At 34.8% G+C, this 20,187-nt stretch overlaps 2 protein-coding genes and 1 long non-coding RNA gene across 9 annotated transcripts; 2 read left to right on the forward strand and 1 right to left on the reverse strand.

The window, feature by feature from the left end:
* Positions 1–206: 206 nt before the first annotated feature.
* LOC143145963 (uncharacterized protein C05D11.1) lies at positions 207–6,556 on the reverse strand. 7 transcript variants are annotated; one of them, XR_012991816.1, is made up of 16 exons: positions 6,048–6,479; positions 4,675–5,005; positions 4,314–4,555; positions 4,029–4,197; positions 3,789–3,952; positions 3,194–3,712; positions 2,855–3,109; positions 2,605–2,775; positions 2,295–2,525; positions 2,037–2,217; positions 1,709–1,961; positions 1,447–1,633; positions 1,244–1,387; positions 838–1,148; positions 533–722; positions 207–243 (listed from the first exon to the last, which is right to left on the reverse strand). XR_012991816.1 is itself a non-coding variant. In XM_076309843.1 (15 exons), the coding sequence occupies exons 2-15, from the start codon at positions 4,844–4,846 to the stop codon at positions 662–664; spliced, it is 3,060 nt and encodes a 1,019-aa protein (XP_076165958.1). In that variant the 5' UTR covers positions 4,847–5,005; positions 6,505–6,556; the 3' UTR covers positions 334–661. The 7 variants fall into 7 exon arrangements, 6 of the variants coding, with proteins under 6 accessions (XP_076165958.1, XP_076165960.1, XP_076165962.1 ...); XM_076309843.1 differs by lacking the exons at positions 207–243; positions 6,048–6,479 and adding an exon at positions 6,505–6,556 and having other exon boundaries at positions 334–722; XM_076309845.1 differs by lacking the exons at positions 207–243; positions 6,048–6,479 and adding an exon at positions 6,505–6,545 and having other exon boundaries at positions 334–722; positions 4,675–4,859.
* Positions 6,557–7,473: 917 nt separating this feature from the next.
* Positions 7,474–8,968, forward strand: LOC143145964 (uncharacterized). Its single transcript, XR_012991817.1, has 3 exons — positions 7,474–7,741; positions 8,055–8,169; positions 8,697–8,968. It is a non-coding gene; the product is annotated as an uncharacterized LOC143145964 (long non-coding RNA).
* Positions 8,969–18,779: 9,811 nt separating this feature from the next.
* Positions 18,780–19,723, forward strand: LOC143145620 (uncharacterized). Its single transcript, XM_076309162.1, has 4 exons — positions 18,780–18,851; positions 18,915–19,103; positions 19,176–19,606; positions 19,678–19,723. Exons 1-4 carry the CDS (start codon positions 18,780–18,782, stop codon positions 19,721–19,723), a joined length of 738 nt encoding a protein of 245 aa, XP_076165277.1.
* Positions 19,724–20,187: the final 464 nt, after the last annotated feature.

The following is a 20,187-nucleotide window of genomic DNA, read 5'->3' on the forward strand; positions in this document are numbered from 1 at the left end:
ACATACAATGAGTAATAAAAATGTTATTGTAGGTGTTAATGTCAAAAAATACATTTTCATCTGTTACATTACCTTTGACAAAGTTTAAACCATATCATTGTGGACAAGAATTACCTGATGTAAAACCATTGGATACATTAAGTATTACAATGTTTGGTTTACAAATTTATAGTGGAGTTTATTTATCAATTAAACAATAAGGAGTTTCAACATTAGAAATAGAAAATATTTCTTTATCAACTTCTGTATTAATGTAAATACAAATAATTGTTGTATGGTGTTCTTTTGACATGTACATTACTCATAAACAATTAAATTAAATTTAATATTGGAAGATTCAAATTTTATAAATTAATATAAATTGATTTTTGTTTCAGGTATTTGTAATATGTAATTTGAGTATTAGAGTCTTGTACAAAAAGTAGCAAAATGTATTAATATATTGAATCTGCAATACTATTTAATTGCTTCACTGAATATTGTAATGGTACTCATAGTTTCATTGAAATACATATTAGAATCTTGCACTAACCTGTACTCACAAATGTGAATTAACAAGCCGTTTTTAAATATTCAATAAGCGTAATTACATCTTTGTTTAAAACGACTCGAATAAAAATAATATAATTTTTGGTTAATAATCTAATTGAATCCTTGAAAATTACCAATTGTTTATGTCGCATTCTTCAAGGGAGTTGTATTGTTTAAGATCATGATTCATTCTGTAAGCAATATATACATACAAATACATATAAATATAAAAATATATATATATATATATATATATATATATATATATATATATCAAATGTACGTCTAGGAAAATTATATACTTACAACTTAAATTCATTTGCTACTTCTAATACTTTAGATGGATGACAAACAATAGTTGTTTTACATTGTTTTGGATCAAATAACGCTGTCAAATATTTAGATGCTATGGAACCCATATCCCCAATTGTCACTGTAGATATACAATTTATCATTCGCTGAATGTAATTATGTGAGACGTTCTCAAGATACGATTTCAATGATCGTCGTACCATGTCACCTACACTCTGTTCCGTTTTAATAATTTCAAATATTAAAGACGATTTTGCTGATTCGAAAAGTAATTCCTCCCATTTGTTATCAGAAATAAAAATATTCTATAATGATGTAAACAAAAAAAAATACAATTGAAAATATAAACATTTTTCTTAAAAATATGTTTCATCACTAAAGTATACAAATGTATACTTACTACAATTGACTTTGCTTCTTTATATGCAGCTAGAATATTTGTTGATCTATAAAATACTAAATATAGCAAACCTTCATTTAGATTTGGGTACATATCATACCCATAAGAAAGACCTTGGCCTCTAATAAGTCTCCACATAGGACCCTATAAAGATATCATTTTTAAATAATATATTAAACAAACATAATTAACTTCTTACTTACTTCTAATTGAGTCAAATATTGTAAACAAACAAGCAAAGGTGCCAAATCTGGATTTTGGTAATCATTTATACACCGACAGTTTTGAGATAAATATGAGGATTCTATACATCCTAATCCTGTAACAAAGCCTTGAATTGGGATTTCAGCTGGAAGATTTATGAATGCTGAGTCACGGATAACTTCAAGCCTATATAATTAAATTATGTGTCAGAATTTATGTATCAATATAGATATATATTTAAATTTTAAAAGTAATAATTACTTAGTCTTATTTGATATGTCGAATTCAGAAAAGAGAGTGTCCCATGGTCTATGTACATTTTGTACTTGAGCAATTAATTTGTCCACATTAGTTGCCATGTAGAGTGTTATATGTTTTGGCATTGTTAAAGCTTTTCTAACAGCTTCAATTTCTGATAAAACTTTCTTTTGCTCTTTTTCATCATTTAACCGATCTACGAGATTAGTAAGAAACTTTTGTTGTTGCAGCACACCAGATGTAAACTGATTGCTGTCTAAAAATTCAAGATTATGTTATAATAATAATTTTTTACGGAAATATTACATGACCCTAAAGTGTGATTGCTTACCTTTCTTATACATTAATCCTTTCATTAGATCATTTACAATTTTATTTCCTTTTCTCTTAACTTGAGCAATATCATTTATCATTTTTGCAGCTATTATTTTTAATCTATCAAGTGTTAGCTCAGTTTCATACAAAAGTTCTTTAATCCATTGTACACCTTTCTCATATTTTTCTATTTCAAGCTAAGCAACAAAAATAATAGTTTATTAACATGTTACAGTTGTAATAGTAAAATTTTGTATATATATTTATATATTACATAAAGCATCAAAAGGGTACTGTAACCACATGATCCACATGAAAATCTTTCATCAGTTCCAAGCCTAGTATCAGCTGACACAGTATCTGCTTCTAATTCGGCTACTACTTCTTCATATGGAATGAGTTGTCCATTTCGTTTTATTGGACACTCCATAATGACTTCCAGTAATAATGGAATATAAGATCTATGTTCTCTTTCAATAGATGATGTATTCATAATAACAAACATCTGAAAATAATCAAATGGTTAAATTGATGAATGATTAAGTAGTATTTCAAATTTGATTAAGCGATACATATATACATACATAAACAAAATTTGTATTAACATGATCTAGGTACGTATAAAATGGCAGCTTTTGCAAATCAAATCCAAAATGTTGTTCAGTTTCTGTTGTATAATTTTTAATATGGTGGAAGCTGATAAGATCAGTCGATGGAATAGGTACCGAACTTAGCACTTTATCAGGTACTGGAATCTTAAAATGCATAAAATGTTCACTTTTAGAAAGAAAAAATAGAAATATTCGTATATCTGGACTTTGAAACTATACGCACATTGTTCTTAGTAATTGCTTCCTCCAACTCTTTTTCTTTTTGCTGAAGACCTTCTTCACCTAAATCTTCTATTTGTTTGACTACACGTTTTAATTCTTTCTCGGTTAATTCGTATCGTTTTTGTAAGCTGGGAGTTCCTTTTACTATTACTAATGGAGAATCAAGGAAATATTTTTTTAAAAGGTGCAGCCAATAAGTTTCTGATTCGGTTCCCAATTGTTTGAGATCCCTTATTTGGTTTGATCTCTGATCCAACTAAAATTCCGAATGCAAGTAGGCGTTAGTTATCGTAAGTACTTTTAAATAAAAAATGTCGAATATATCATGAAAATTACTTACATCCTCTTTGGTATTGCTATAAAATACATATCTAAAAAGCATGTCTGCTATTGTTTTGTGAGGTCTATTTTCCAATTTACTCAATATTTTGAGCATGCGCCTATGAATAACTGTACTCATTCGTGTCATATCAATGCCTTTTTTGTGTACATCATTTAATACCATTAATAATCGATGTTTTATCAATTGAATTTTCGATGTTGGTACACTTTCAAATTCAAGATACAGAAGAGACACTGAATATTCAGGACAAAAATAAGCAACATTACTGGCATATGGATCATCAATTTCAACAAATTCTTTTTGCAATGGACTAACTGATGTATCTGTAAGATATTTCAAAAGCAAAGTGCAACCAATGAAATCATATAATTCATTAACAATGAGTGGTCCTCGCCAAGCAACATTTACTACTCCATTATCTTCAACATCGCAAGGATAATGCACATCCAAATCTACACTTTCAATAAGAGGTGGTACAGGTTTTTGCCAAGGTCTTTTGAACAAACCTCGACTTTCCTAAAATATTTATAATTTAATTCTAATCTTATTCTAGCAATAAGGAATTAAAGTGCAAAAAAAGTTGTTTACATACTTTTGACATTATTTTTTGTTCTAAAAGTTGTAATGCTTTAAACACATCAGCATGTTTTATTTGGCCTGCAATAACTAATGTCAAATTTTCTGGTCTATAAAATTCTTTATGATATTGCTTTACTTTTGTATTGTTAGTACTTTTTCTAAGATTTTTTAATGCTCCTATGGGAAAAGCAATGTTTCATGTAATGCTTTACTATGAAAGAAACTATATGATTCAGGTCTATCTGAGCCTTACCTCCAACATTGGATTTATAACCACATTGTCCAGGGAACATTGCTCTGTATAATTCTACATATACCAAATATTCTCCAATATTTTCTTTACCTTGTATTTCACAATAAACCACACCTGCATCTTCACCTTTACCAGTAACATGATGTACTTCTGTAAGATAACCCGAATCCTATAAGAGTATTTAACATCATAATTTCATCAATTGGACTATCTTAAAAATAAAATATGGAGATTGAAAATTTATAACTCTCACATTATAATTTATAAATTATTAAGTTACTGTACCGTAAGTGTTGGATATAAAATGTGTTCAAGGTACACAGGCATTAAGGATAAGAATCCTTCACTACCAGCAGTTGTCATAGCATAATAAGTATAATCAACGAATGTTGCTGCATTAGTGCCAGATGCTAAACACCTATTAGCCCATAAGTCTAAAACGCCTTTATATGGATAATCTTCACTTCCCAAAAAGATAAGATGTTCCAATATGTGAAGTACTCCATCGTCGTCATATGCCTCAGTAGCTAAATTTTTAATATGTGAAATACAACATTAGTATATATACTTGCACTTTTAAATAATAATATACAGAAATGGATCTTATATTTCAAGAAACTGACAGATATAAAGCAACTAAAATTACCAAGACCAAAATAGCCACAAACAACAGGTCCATCAACTTCTGCTATGCAAACCGTAATTCCAGTATTTGTAGATTTATAAACATGTACTGGTATTGTATCATCAACTTTTACCGAATGTTCAAGTGCAAATCCACCCATATTTCCTCTTGGTGAATTATCAACAGGTGCCATGTTAAACTAAATTCTTTGCAATTAGTGTTGATGAATACCTTTGCCTGTTTTTGTTGCACAAGTATGTTAAAAAAGCATCAATAAAGTGTTGTGATTGAACAAAAGAAGCTTTTATATGGCTCAACCCTATAACCTGACACAAACGTGGGTTCAGCATACCTAAAAGTCAAAATAACTAAAACAAACAGGGAAAAACTAGGACTCATAATTTAATAACGATAAACACTCTTTAGTTTACATTGGAGTTATAAAAGCTAAAAGAGAAGGGTGTGCAAAATTGTAGTTCTCACATAAAAATGCCACAAATAATTTTGTACTGTCTGAACAGGTCTCCATTGTAAGTATTCACACTTACATTCTCATAACCCTCTGCTCCTGCATGTATAAACTATATGAGTAGATGAACTAAATATTGTTATATAATGCAACAAAATATTGAGTGTTATCAAATTCTAAAAAGAAACCTGGCAGGGATATGACTTAAAGGTGTCTAGATAAAAATTCTTTTACTTATTTGCAAGTCATTGATTAGGTTGTACATTGAGTATAATATAAATATAAATAATGATTATTTATGTAGCAGTGGAATGTAGGAGATCTATTCCAATTACTGCAATCATGGCCGAATAAAAAATCTTTTGTATAAGGGGCAGAGTTATCTATCTTTGGTGCAAATATTTATTACAAGTAACATTTAGTTTTTAGGTGCCCATGTACCAAGTTCTACCAAATTTCTACAAAATCTATGAGTCTCAATCACATGGACTTAATCCAATAGTTAGTAAAGACAGACCTTAATCAGATGCATTATGGTAATAGAAAATTTCATTCTACATATAAATACATATATAGATTTGCCTTGAAAGCAAATTTTGGCTTTAAATTAAGTAACAGCCCATCAGTGAGTGCAACATGTGTTGTCCTGCAATATGACCTTATTAAAACAATTATTTTCAATTTAATTAAATTCCATTGTGTGGTTTTATATGTAAAAGAAATGATACAAAATAAACAAGTTATTCATCTATCCCGAAATCGCACTAGGGTCTAAAGATATGTATTTAGAACAATGTATTATATTAGACAGACTTGTATAGAATCTAAAATGTTATAATAAAAGATCTGAATCTGGTACTTAAAGAATAGTTTTAAGGTTACAGCTATTCCAAGAGCTTAATAAAATTTTTAGAATTAAAATTACCTATGACGAAGGATTATTCGTAAAATACCAAGATAATTGATCTAAACTATCAACTTAGAATAGTTTTTGCATTTCTGATATTTCTCTTCGTTACATCTATTCAGGAGTGATTCCGCCAAGCCTTTATAGAGTTAGAAATACTGTTACATTTTATAAAAATTGAATATGGGTCATGGAAATGCTTTAAATAAAAGTGAAATTGATTGCATTTTTCTATTACGATTAGAAAACTAGAATTGAAAACTATAATTTCAAAAATTGTACGATTATTAAAGCGGAGCAAAAAAGTTATACATAACCTATTAAAAAACCCAAACAAATATGGTACATGAAACAGTACAGGACGCCTATAAGCTTCAACAAATCGAAACAAGAGAGTGATTAAGATGCACTGCGTTTAATTTTGTAGGAACCGTTAGATAAATCGCCGAAATAAGTAGTGTTTCAAGTAACTTACAAAGTGTAGGTCGTGTTTTGCGACAAAATACAGATTTGAAACACCGGCCACGTTTGACAACTCGTGGTAAGGAGCAAGGGTTTAGAATTCGTTCAAAAACATATCTGTTCAATGTGAAAAGGTTTAATACCGACGATGTTGATAGATAGAGTCATTCTTTGCATGTTATGTGAAAATAATTATTAGGAGGAGGTAGCGCCATAATATAAGCCGAAATAGGATATCATGGTAAAATTGATCTACAATTTTTATTTGGTCAGATAGAGAGACAAAAATATGTATATGGAGTTCTTTTAAGCATAGTTAGAAAATTATGCAGTACTGATTGCAGGAGATAATTGAAAATTTCTGCAAGATAATACTGTCATTTGTATGATAAAATTCATTTATAGTATACTTTAATTAAAAAAATTAAATTTTAGAGTGGCCTTTACAGTTACCAGACTTAAATATTGTTGTATAAGGATAATTTTTAATTATATTAAAATTTTATTAAGCTGTTAGGATAGCTGTAATTTAGAAAATATTCTTAGTATCATGTTGGTAAAATCTTCGAAGTTTCATTTGTGAAAATGAATGGAACCTATTGTAACAGTATTTTTTATCTGCTCATTTTCATCGAACCATATATTTTTTATGCTTACTACTTCTACCGACTTTGGTGGTTCGGTTGAATGTAGTTCGCAAAGTCACTGTCCCTAAATTAAGAGATCCTTAAAGAATCACTGATATTTTACAAGGTCGGTATGTCGTTTATCTCAAGGGGTTTACTGCCTCACTTATGATATTTGATTTCAATTCTTACAACTAGTAGCGCTGGTAATTCATTCCAGCCGAATCGCTAACGTTGCAAGCGACACAGAAATGGTAACGAGGTGCGCAAGTCTTTGAATTATGTAACGTAGAAAAGTATTGCTTGCAACGTCTGTCTGTTCCAGTAAATAATTCGTGCCTATCATCATACAAAATAGACGTCACTAGAAATGTAAATTAGTAATATGTGAATGTTAAATTTAAATATTGCTTGATATCTTTGTGTTTTCATTTTCTGACGTTTCAAATTAAGTTATCCTACCTGCCGAAGGTAATATCAATGTGAACTATGTATTTGATTGAGTGGTTGAATCTACCCCACCCACTGCGTAGTTAGAGACTCGACGATTTACTGTGTAAGGCCCTCTTTTCTCCCACGAATGTCAAAGAGGTGACACGTATCGATAAATCTGCGAGCATCGAGGTGCGTATACCTTAGATGTTGATATCTATATAATCGCTTTTAATCATATTATTACTCTCGTTTTCTTTCTACCAGTTTGTTATCTAATAGTAATATACTGTTGATAATAAATTTAAACGATACGATGAAGAAATTTCCTTCCTTTTCGCGTTTGTTTCCCATTTTTTACCGTATCAATTGATACGTATATGATTCGTCCCTCTGGAATAAATTACAATTTTGATAAAAATACTTCGACTTAACTAATTGGATAATTATGATACGACTGTATTAATTCCGATAAGTATTTTTACATTTATTAATTTTTCTGTAGTAGATCGCTAATTGTAACTGTAGCGCCTAAGACGTAACAGTGGCGCCATGACACTCCACATCGAACGATTTTAACGGATTATTCGTAAAATCTTCGAAATAAGAAGATAAACGAAGTAGGTAACACGTATAAGGATATTCAATTTTTACTATTTACAATTTGAATGTCGTTACTTGATATCGTAGTAGGTCAGTGCAAAGATTAAATAAGCAATGATTAGTCAAAACTTTGATGATTACAAATTTAACGACGAAAGACATTAACGTAAAATTTTTAAATTCAACAATTACTTTCTAATAATTACAATTATTTACGTTTCCCGAAAGTATTTCACGAACATGAAATGTAATTGACAGTGTGCAAATATTAAGGGCAAGCTGTTTTTTTTTTACGAACACTCGATGAAACAATTACCGCTTATTAAATTTTCCCTTAATTACATTTTTGTAAAATACGGTGGTAAATCTTGGATTTACTTTCATTTTGAATTGAATTCACTTTGAAGTGATTTCATTTTGAATTGGCTTCTTCCGGGCAGATTCTTCCGAAATCCCTCTCTTTTGTTAATTCATCGAAAAACGATCTAAACACGAGTGTTTTTCCATTGTGTGTTAGGAAAATGGTTTGGGTTCTTTTTTACAGCCGGGAGTTCTACCTAAGGTATCCTTTTGATCGACAACGTCATGATCGAAATACATACTTCTACGCATTTAACCAATCGCTCGCATATGTATGGATATATATCTACCTACGTTTTGGCGGGAACGGAATTGTCCGCCATTATTATTACCTTCCCCTACTTCAATGGCTAACTGCGCGAAAGCTTGCGCCGGGATCATCATTTGTTCCGTGGAAGTCAACCTGTCGAGATCTGTCTGAACTTATCTGAATCTCTTCGGACTAATTTCGACATTAACAAGGTGTGTATTGGTACCTAATTACTTCTAATTGCTTCTGATCTACTCTATTGGCATCTTTATTCAACATTAATATACTCTTGATTATAAAAACAATTGGTATCGCGAGAAAAGTTGAATCAGATTTTCGCGATCACTTTTTCTTCGATCTCCAACCGACACCAATTGTCTCAATGCTCCTTTGCAACGTATTCCGTCTTTAATTGTTACTCGGTTGTAATAGATATATACATATATCTTTCAATGCATTTGCTTTAAGTATGTGTTTCATTACTGTTACAGTTGCTGATTTCAATTTGAAAGGAAGGAACGCGTACCTTCGGCGCGGAATCTGTAGATATTTTTCCGTGCAAGTTTCAAAATATTTATAGAAATCAGGAGGTATTGTGAAATCTGATCGATAAACAAGTCCCTAATATAATGGTATAAAATTAAACAATTTTTTATAATAATTACATTCATGAATAATACGTTATTATGTTACTGAAAATCCCATTTCTTGGAAATATTTTTGTACATTTCACGATGTTCGTCTTGTACGTTCTATAAGACGGATGTATTTATCTAAGAACGTATATTCTGGGTTCTCAGAAAAAGCGGTATTCTAGTGACGAACATTCGAGACAGAAAAAGAATAGGATGGCAACAGGCAGGTCACCGCTTACTTCGAATGTTGTTTCTCTGTCTCTTTCCCTTTCCAGAGAATATAATGGCCGAGCGCAATGCGGTCGTCGAGTCAGTGTTTGATACGTTTAGCTTGTTTGTTTAAGTTTTTCGGTGCTCAACGGCACCGTGTAGAGTTTCGTTTACATCTTAAGGACACGCGAAATAGAGTCATGTTTATTACGTATTGTAATTTCTATCCAGAACATCGCGGCTCTCTTTGCTTTTTGATTCGCGAGAGTAAAGTCACTAGAGTTCGCCGATTTCGATCTCCGGTCGCGCTCATTTAATTTGTTATCTTTTGGAAAACTTTAATATTTAACAAAATTTTTCTTTTCGAAATAAATATCACTCATTACCGGTATGAAAGTCAGTACATCACTGAAGAGCAGTATTGGGCGATGATTCACAAGCGATTAATGTAAGTATTTTCGTATTCTATTCTGTGTACGCTCAGAAACAAATTTATATTGAAACTAAAATCTCCAGAATTCTAAAAATAAATTATTATCTTCTCTGTTTTTTTACAGATTTCGAGGAGTGATTGTGTTTGAGAGAATGTGATTTGCCATTTTTTAAATGTATGGCTAGGTAGGTAGGTAACATATTTTTGGTATGTGTGCTAAGAGTATTTAGGTAGGGCCAAGACAAGTCGTCACATTCTCAATTCGGGTAAGCGCGTTTGCGCATGATGTACCTGTAGGACAATTCGAAGAATTGATGGCGAAGCTGGTCCAAACAAAACATGCCGTTTGCTTCGGGCGTTGCTGTTCTGTTCTTCGAATTTTTCCGCTTTAGTTTTCGCGGATGCGGTCACAATATTAGGCGTCGAAACGAACGTTACGCTCGAGATTCTTCACGCGTGCGTGCACGACCAACGATTCCTGGAATCGTTTGCACGGTCGCCCGGTCGCCCGGTCGCACGCGTGCTGCACCGAATGTCGGATCTAGGAGTTTCAGATTAGTCAGTGCCGCCCGAGGAAAGAAGAGACCTAGACAAACTGTCTCAAGAGACAGGCTGTAAGAAACGGCTCTTCATCTTCGGATTTTTTTACGACGATGGAAGGTCATTACTTTTACCGTTTTGTCATTGTACTTGTCAGTAGTTATGTAGATGGTATGTTTGTTGATTGACACGATACATAGGCACGTACCTATGTATACACATGTATCACTCGTGCTCCTCACCCAATTGTGCGCTGGTTATTTGCCGTTCGAATTGATGTTGCGAATTGATCGCAATTGAAATTAGTGTTGCGGATAATGAATCACCATTCGCGATTTTTACTGGGAATATTTTGATTTCGTATGTAATAAATTAGTGTTGCGGACAATGGAACTCTATTCGCGATTTGTATTTCATACTTAATATTTAAAGTTACGTCGCAAATTAGGGAGTGCCCCCCTCCCCTCCCCCCGGAACCCGTGGCTGTTCTCGGGAATATCTTTTCTTGATTTTCCACTCGGGGTTTTGTTTTCATTGTCTAATAATGGCTGCCGATTTTGTTTCAGATCCACCGGAGCTGCCACGTAACTGATGTTTTTGTCAATTGACTAATTATTTTGTTATAATTTCTTCATGTTGCAAATCGAATGCTTGTCACTGGTGATACAGCTAAAACGTAGTTATATTCGATGAAATATAAATTTCAGTTTTCCAAATATTAATTATACAGAGTGTAATTTTTATAAATCATATATTTTTGCTACACTCTGGACGCATAAATTTAATGAAAATGTAAACAATTTTTACATTATCCATTTGTGTGATATTCGTTTTCATAGTATCTTTCTTTGCTATATTCATATACTGTATTTTTCATTTTTATATAAGAGGGGGAATTTCTGTACTTTTACTTTTCTGGTTTCAATTTTACTATGATTGGTAGCAAATACCTCCTCAAACAATACATAATAATTTTGTATGTTCACTAATGTATTTTCTTTACAGCTTTATCAAATTTATGTCTAAACAAGTTTTTATTGCAGAATCCATCTACACAATCCTATTGAAACCATCGGTATGCAGTAATCGAAAATAAAAAATCCTATGGAAGAACTAAAGGGTATAAAAAGTATTTGGAAAGTTATCATTTATAAAATTAATTTAATATTTTTGAGTTTGTGTTTCAAGAAAAGTATTACGGCATCAACGATCACAAAAAAACGGAAACACATTTGATATTTCCTTTTTTTTTTCTAGATTTTTTTATAGACAGGATGCAAATAAATAATGTTTATATTTAGGTACACTCTTGTACAGGGCCAAGTAGGCAGGTAGTTTATAAGAGAGCAGAACACTGCAGTGTTTAGTTATCTATATTATGTAAGGAGAGTATTATTATTATTATTATTATTATTATTATTATTATTATTATTATTATTATTAAGTTACTTTAACGCTCGTACAGATAGGACTAATTAATATTTTATAATTACTATTTATGTATGTAAGTTTCGCATCTGGTATGGTAATATTTCCATTAATATTTTGTGTAACATGCCGTTTCATCTTGAATTGATCGTCATTATGTATTGACTTTAATTTCAAGCAGCTACAATTTCAAATAGCTTCTTCCAGGCAGCAGATTCTTCTGAAAACCCTCTTTTCTGTTAGTCCTTCGAAAAACGATCCAAATACGAGCATTTTTCCATCGTACGCTAGAAAAATGTTGACGTATACATTTTTTTTTAGGAATAGGGAGTGGTTAGGGCGGGTCTCCTCTCGCAGCAACCTCCACGTGATGGGACCTGGTAGTAATTTTTCATCAAGAGTGGTACCGACCTAATTGACTGCAAATTTAGAATAGCTTTATCGTTTACATTACAAGAATGAAATAAATGAAAATTTGATGTATCGTATAAACAATCATTTCTTTCTATGTTGTATAATGTGTACTTAGACTAGTTATTTAATATACAAGAATAAATTGTATATTGTAACCTAGAAAAACAATTAAATTGTTTTCTTGCTTTTCTCATTCGAATTTTAAACGGAATTCAGTGACTTCCAGTAGTAGGTCGTGGCAGTTGACAGAATAACACGTGTTGAGAGATGTGTTGAGAGACGTGCGAGTGTAGAAGTACGTGAGCATTAGTTTTCCAACATGTAATCCTCTCAAATCATTCCTAATTCTTTCGTTACTTTCTATCGGTGTGTTGTCTAATATTAATAGACTTTTAATTATAAATTTAATCGAAGCAAGTGAAACAATTAAATCGTTTTTGTGCTTTTTCTCTTCATTATACAGTGCAGATCTATATAAATCAATCCGTGTCTACGAATTAAATTGTAATTTTGGGCAAAATATTTCGAGTTCACTTATTGTTTAATTATAATACAAGAATATTTATTTCCATGAATGTTTTTTAAATTTATAGTTTCTTTTGTTACAGATTACCAATCGTAGCGATGGTGTCGCACTACTGATGGACGCTGTGACACATTAGGAGCCGCGCGCAATGCGGCTAGTAGAGTCAGTGTTTATTGCTTAGATTTGTAAGGTTTTTCGTTGCAAAGTGGCTCCGAGTACAGTCTCGTTCAGAGTTTATGGCCCCGCGATCTAGATTCAATGTTTCTCGTGTATTGTAAATTCTCTCCAGAGCATCGTGGCTCTCATTGCTCTTTGAATCCCGACAATAGAATCACTTTTGTTCGCTGGCTTTGATACTCGGTCGCGTTGCTAATTTGGTTTATTTTTTTTTTTGTAACATTTAAAATTAATCGTTAGCGGTAGTAGAATCAGTGCATGCTCCACCTTGGATCTTCTACGATGACATTTGACTGGGACGTCCACGAGGACTTGGCGGACCAACATCGTTGAGGATTTTGTCGAGGTACTTACTCGTTCGTGTTCTACGATCGGTGAGTCGCATGTAATTTTGTATTCCTCCGGTCCCCAACCATGTCCGAGGACGAAAGGTCGAAATCGACACGGGTGACCGGTTGTATTTATATTTGTTGATTTTGGCGTGTACAGTGACCGCGAGTATATTTACCATATACTCGCGAGCAATGATATTTCTTATGTTACTTGTATGTATTTCTTAGTTCAGGTTATAGAGCCTTCTTGTATACCGCGTTTTTCATACCGCGATATGATCATTTAGCGAAGAAGTCGGATACTCTCCGACTTCACATCTCTAACGATTAGTATTACGCAAAAACGATATTATTGAATATTTGATTAGTTTCTATATTGTTCGAGTCTCGCGTTAAAATATGATTCGAGTATTAACGTTTATCCATACTTTTTTAGAAATACGATGTTGCGTTTCATATAAAAGAAGGCATTGTGCGATGGTGGATTTCCGAGTCAAAGTAACAGATTTGTGCACAATTTTCCAACTTTTAAAAAATTTGCTTTGACGACAAAATCGATCAGGGGTTATTCAATATTTTGAATAATTAAATAATTTATCTTTGATTTTCTTGATTAATTTTTTCTTACGAATAATTCTCTTATGAAAATTTCTTTGCATAGTAGAATTTTCTAATTTTCTCTTGAGTTTTCACAAATAAGAAGTCGGGTCATTTTATTAGAACGAAAGAATACCGTATGCATTAACCACCTTTTCTAGTTCAGGATTTTTAGCATGATTTTTCCGTGTTCGTTGCCTGAACCCGTTCAAGTGGCCAGGTGTTGCTTGCTCGAGCGAAAGCAATGGACAGGATGACATAGTCGGTAAGATTTACGACAAAATACATAAACGGTTGACAAAGCGCTAGTGTATCGTCCACCACGTATTACCCACACGTGTGTACGTGTGGTTAGACTGTGGAAATGCGTCGGTTTGAAACTATATCAAGGAATCGATATATTAAATTACATCGATTGTATTAAATATCAATTTGCCATTAAATACGTGTGACTATTGTCCAGATTATTACGTATCTATATAATCGTTTGCATATATAAAGACAATAACGCGCGTTCTATGAAATTTGCGCAAGTAGCTTCTCGAATGAATGTATATGCAATTCAATTTTATTGTACACATTTTACCGAAACGTTAATACGTTTCTACGTATACGCAATAATCGCTAGCCTTTGTCAATTGTATAGAAAAAATTGGTACGTACTGTTATGCAGGAGGGAAGGGTTGAAGGAACACTCATACACTCATGTAGAATTCAACGATCCCTTGGCACTTTACTGAAGATTTATTGAAATAGACCGACTGACACAAATTTCACGGACGTACTTAGCACTTAGACATGACTCAGAGAAGAGTGATCCTCGGGGTCTTCGACGGGTCTTTATATCGTTCGGTGACAAAGAAAGAGTTCGATTGCAGCATGAGGTTCACACGGGGAGTCACGTAGGCTGGTCCAAAAAGTGTTTTGGCTGCCTTACGTTATCTGACTTCTATGAATTGGCTCGCATGGAAACAAAGATTAATCTTAAGAACGCAATGCGGTAGGTATCGTAGCATGATTACGGTTTGGTATAACAGTATGAATAATGATAGTAATTTATATAAAGAATGAGACAATGAAAGATCATAAACAAAAAAGTGTATTAAAATAATTTCAACTTATGTTACTTTGAAGAAGATAATGATGAATAAAATTAATTATGTTGTTGTTGTAGGGTGTCGAAGGCGTCCCGCTGACGCATCCCTAGGTTAGGCTCATTGCACCCGAGCGTTATGCGTGAGAATCGTGGAGTGGTTGTGTTTGAGAGATTGTTTTGCCCCTTTTAAATATAGGACCAGGTAGGTAGGTAACTTATCTTCTGGTGTGTATGTCGCTAGACATAAGTAGGTAGGGCAAGGGCAGGTTGGTCGCAGTCTGTGTTCGTGTAGGCGCATTTTCGCGTGACGTACCTGCACCTGTACTTCAATTCGAAAAATTGCTAGCGAAGCTGGTTCAAACGAAACATGCCGTTTGCATCCAGCGTTGCTTTTTATTTTTCGGATTTCTCTGCTTTAACACTAGAAAGAATGAAAGTTAGTATATACCTATATTGCCCCCAAAGTAGTCAAAATGACTGCATTATGACAATATGTAATGAATTTTGTTTAAAATTAATTTTTAATATTTCTTATATTATTTACAGTCGTGCAACAAGTTATTAGTAAATATTAACAATAAAAAAAATTTACTTCATTTGAAAAAAAGAAATAATTTATGTATTATTTGTACATTTTAAGCAAATGAAAGTGGAAATCTTTTTATGTGTACATCTTCCGCAAACATACTTTTGACATTTTTTACATATATTATTTGTTTTGTTATTGTGGCAGAGTCGTACTTGACAAATTTTTCGTTTTTTTTGAATATGTTGTTTTTGATGTTTGTGGGTCTTCATTTTCTGATGACTTTTTCTGTCTTGCAGCTCTGTAATCGGTGGAAAGCTGTTCTGCTAATTGAAATAAGAACTGTTTTCGTTGTATTTGTATTTCTGTCGTTTCTTTGTAAAGGATCCAAGCATTTATAGCAGCCAAATCTAAAATATTGAAAAACATTTGGAGGGGCCATCTACGAGAACTAGATTTTACGGTATATTTTCTGGCCATTTGATCCGTCATATCAACTCCAAATTTTGTTTTGTTCTAAAATTGTATAGAGTCCGGTAACATTTTTTTATTACTTCTATCAATTTTCACAAATTTATGTCTGGAACTTAGAACAGCTGCTCTTTTATTCGGTTTGCTTTTATATATTGTAAGGACAGAATTTTCCGATTTATATAAGAGAGTGAAAAAACGAGGCATGTTATCCTTCGTTTGTTTGGCTACTTTGGGTAGTTCTCTTTTATTTCCTCTAATAGTTCCAACTAGTGTTGTTTTTTTGGCCAATAATTTCGTCGCGAGTGACATGCTAGTGAAAAAGTTATCGGTCGTGATATTCCTTTCACAGTTTGTGTATGGCTCGACCAGTTTCAGAACAACGTGTTCACTGAGAAGCATTGACGATGGTCGTTGTTCGTCTTTCCCCAAGTAAGAAAAACCATTCAAAACGTACTTGCTACTAACATCTGATGCAAGCCAGAATTTGATGCAAAATTTGTTGGGTTTATTAGGCATATACTGTATAAACTTGCACCTGGCTTTTATTGGAAATAATTGCTCGTCAAATGTTATATTTTGCCCCGGTTGATAGCAAGCTTGACTATTTTCAATAAACTTGTCCCATATTTCCGAAACCAAGGCAAATTTATTTGTTCGGAGGCGTCTACTTCGTTCGGTTCTTTTGTCAAAACGAATAAATCGTAGGATTTGCTTGAACTTATCTCTGGGTATAGTTCTTCTAATAAAGATTCGAATAACAAGTCACGTACAAGTAACGGTAATAAAAAAATATATAAACTATTATGCGAATTTGGAGCCGATCTGGTCATATAAGAAATTTACTTAATTCAATAATAAAAATCATTTGATTATTTAAAATTTCCCAAGCAGTCATTTTGACTGCTTTTGTGCAATACAGGTATGAAATGAAAGAGGGGGGGAGGCAACTACAATGATTAATAAACGCATTTATATGTTGTACAAAAAGTCACAAAATTCTAAGAAGCTGTGCCCTTCTTTAGAAAATCTAGTGTTAATTTTCGTGGACGCGGTCGCGTCAATTAGGGCGTCGAAACGAACGTTGCGCTCGAAATTCCTCTTTACGCGTGCATTGCACGATCAACGGTTCTTAGAATCGTGGCTACGGTCACACGTGTGTTGCGCGTGGTTTTCGCGAAACGTAGGCTTTCAGATCGGGCAATGCCGCCCGAAGAAAGAAGAGGCTGTAAACCGAGGAGGCCAAGAGAAATTGTCTCAAGAGCGGGCTGCAACGAATGGCTCCCCATCTTCGAATTTCCATTTCACGATGGAAGGTCAGTACTTTTACTGTTTTGTCACTGTACTCGCACATAGTTATGTAATAGTTTGTTTGTTTGTTGACCGGCACGTGTACAGTTGTGTGTACCAACTGTACACACATGTGCTGCGGCACCCCATTACCAGTGGTATTGGGAAATTCGCGGTTTGAATTAGTGTTGTGAACAATAAACGATCACAGTTTGAATTACTGTTGTGAACAATAAACGATCACGGTTTGAATTACTGTTGTGAACAATAAACGATCACGGTTTGAATTAGCGTTACGTATCGATCGCGATTGTTTTCGATTTTATGAGATCTGAATGCAGATTACATTTGTAGAATAACGTTGCGTTCGATGCATACTTAAAAGTAATAGTACGATGAGTATTATTGCTTTTAGTGTTGCGAACGACGAATATTGAACGCGGTTGATTTATTCGATGAACGATTATTGGTATTTTCAATCAGCGTTGCGATATCGATTGATCGCGTTGCTTTGAAGTAACTTTGCGACGCAAACGAATCGCGTCTTTTTTCAATTAGCGTTGCGACTCAGGAAACGCCCAAAGATCGTCACTGGAATCACTATCGGAATCACGAAACAGTCGAATCGGTTGAAACGTGATTCTCCGCAGTCTAAAATGACTGCACTAGACTGTTACCTAAATATTCAACTACCTAAATATTCTTAAAGATAGCGTTACGCATTGTTTAACACACATACTATAGGTGCACAAATGTACAATCGTATCTGAGATGTAATTTTTACCAATTATATATATTTATTACACGTTTGACGTATTTATATAATAATTTTGGTACGGTGCCAGTAAAACGACGATGACGATAAATTTAACATACTATTGTAGCTTCTACAATAGAGGGTGTAGCGGACCTCTCCGGATAGTTTCGGCGACGTATAGCTGTGCGTCGAAAACGTAATTTGACGCGCGACAGTCGCGCGGAGGACTTGGCGCCGTGTAATATAACCAGGCGAACTAGCTTGTCGTTGCTGGCGGAGGTCTGCACTTGACTAAATGAGTTACCGCTGTCCGAAAGAAGGCGATCGTGAGAATCGGCTTCGAGGACAGCAGGTTGACGGTCGAAGGACCAGTAAGCAGAGGTCGCCCGTATAATAAAGAACGCAGGCAGATCCTTTCCGTCCGCCGAACTATTCACTCGATTTTGACTCGCTTTGCGTCAATTATTTAATACCTACCTACCGTGCCATCCCCAAACTGATGACCCCGACGTGATCGGTAGTAGAAGGGGATACCGTAGGTTGTGTTATTTTTTGTGATAAGTGCAAGTGGCGTGATTTCACATTATGGAAGATCTGTTAGCAAAAGGGGCGGCTGCCGAAGATTCCGCTGAAGCGCGAGGTGCCGCGAATGTGGCAGTAACAGCTCCGTTGAAGATTCCCACGTTCTGACCACAAAAAGTCGCGTTGTGGTTTACACAGGTGGAAGCCCAGTTCACCATCGCACGTATCACCAAGGATGATACGAAATTCGGGTACGTGGTGGCTCAATTGGATGGCAAATACGCGGAGGAGGTTGAGGACATCGTTTGTAATCCTCCGGATGGCAATACATACGAAGCCATCAAAAGGGAGCTGATCAAGCGATTGTCGGACTGGGACACTACGCGGGTGCGAAAATTATTGGAGACGGAGGAAATCGGCGACCGGACACCGACGCAGTTTTGACGACACCTGCGAGAGTTGGCAGGCTCATCGGTCAGCGACGATTTCCTAACGGAAATTTGGAAGAATCGTCTCCCAGTAAAGACGCAACTGGTACTGGCGGCGACATCCGATAAGGATGGAACAAAGTTAGCCGAAATAGCGGACCGGGTACACGAAATACCAGTGGAAAGAGGAAGGATTGCTTCGGTTTCTCATCCTTCGGACGTGGATCTGTTAAGGGAGGAACTGAAACAGATGCGTTTGCAGTTAAATGCAGTGACGAACAGTACGCGTCAACGATGGCGATCGCCTCGACGCGAACGGTTTAGAAGACGATCGTCGAGCAGAAACCCTTCGCAAGGTGCTAGTGTTAAACGTGAATTGTGCTGGTATCACGACAGGTTCGCTGAGAAGGCTGCAAAATGTATCCCCCCGTGCAAATGGGCAGATAAGAGGTCGGAAAACAAGTAGGACCGTCGCACGTGAACGCGGCCGATACCGACGGTCCCAAAACCGGCCGCATTTTCGTCACTGATAGATACACCAAAATGAAATTGTTGGTGGATACGGGGGCGGATGTATGAAAGGACGTCCAAATAAAAGCGAATTCGAACTTTACGCAGCGAATGGCACACCTATCGCGACTTACGGCACAACGGTGATAAGTTTGAACTTGTCGTTACGGCGTGAGTTTACGTGGCGCTTTATTGTCGCGGATGTGGACGCGCCGATCATTGGTATGGACTTTTTGGTACACTACAACTTACTAGTGGACCCGAGAAATAAGCGGTTGCTCGATGCGACGACCAAATTGTTCGTAGTTGGACGACGGGTTACGGACAAAGTGGCGTCGGTAAAGACAATCAACGATTCGGTGTATCATTGGCTGCTCGCCGAATACCCGGACCTCATCAGGCCACCTGTTTTCCGCATGAAAACGGTAAAACACGACGTCGTGCACCATATCCTGACCACGCCCGGACCACCGGTTCATCATAAACCCAGACGCCTTGCTCCGGACAGACATCGGGCAGTCAAGGCCGAATTC

Source organism: Ptiloglossa arizonensis, chromosome 4 (genome assembly GCF_051014685.1).
Source record: "Ptiloglossa arizonensis isolate GNS036 chromosome 4, iyPtiAriz1_principal, whole genome shotgun sequence".
NCBI classification, from domain to species: domain Eukaryota; kingdom Metazoa; phylum Arthropoda; class Insecta; order Hymenoptera; family Colletidae; genus Ptiloglossa; species Ptiloglossa arizonensis.

Coding starts and splice junctions, on each gene's coding strand:
- LOC143145620 (XM_076309162.1), top strand. CDS start 18,780: ATGGAAGATCTGTTAGCAAAAGGGGCGGCTGCCGAAGATTCCGCTGAA. Junction 18,852..18,914: donor GAGGTGCCGCGAATGTGGCA/GTAACAGCTCCG, acceptor TGGTTTACACAG/GTGGAAGCCCAGTTCACCAT. Junction 19,104..19,175: donor CGGACTGGGACACTACGCGG/GTGCGAAAATTA, acceptor CACCTGCGAGAG/TTGGCAGGCTCATCGGTCAG.
- LOC143145963 (XM_076309843.1), bottom strand. CDS start 4,846: ATGGCACCTGTTGATAATTCACCAAGAGGAAATATGGGTGGATTTGCA. Junction 3,110..3,193: donor ATAGCAATACCAAAGAGGAT/GTAAGTAATTTT, acceptor TCGGAATTTTAG/TTGGATCAGAGATCAAACCA. Junction 1,388..1,446: donor AATATTTGACTCAATTAGAA/GTAAGTAAGAAG, acceptor ATATCTTTATAG/GGTCCTATGTGGAGACTTAT.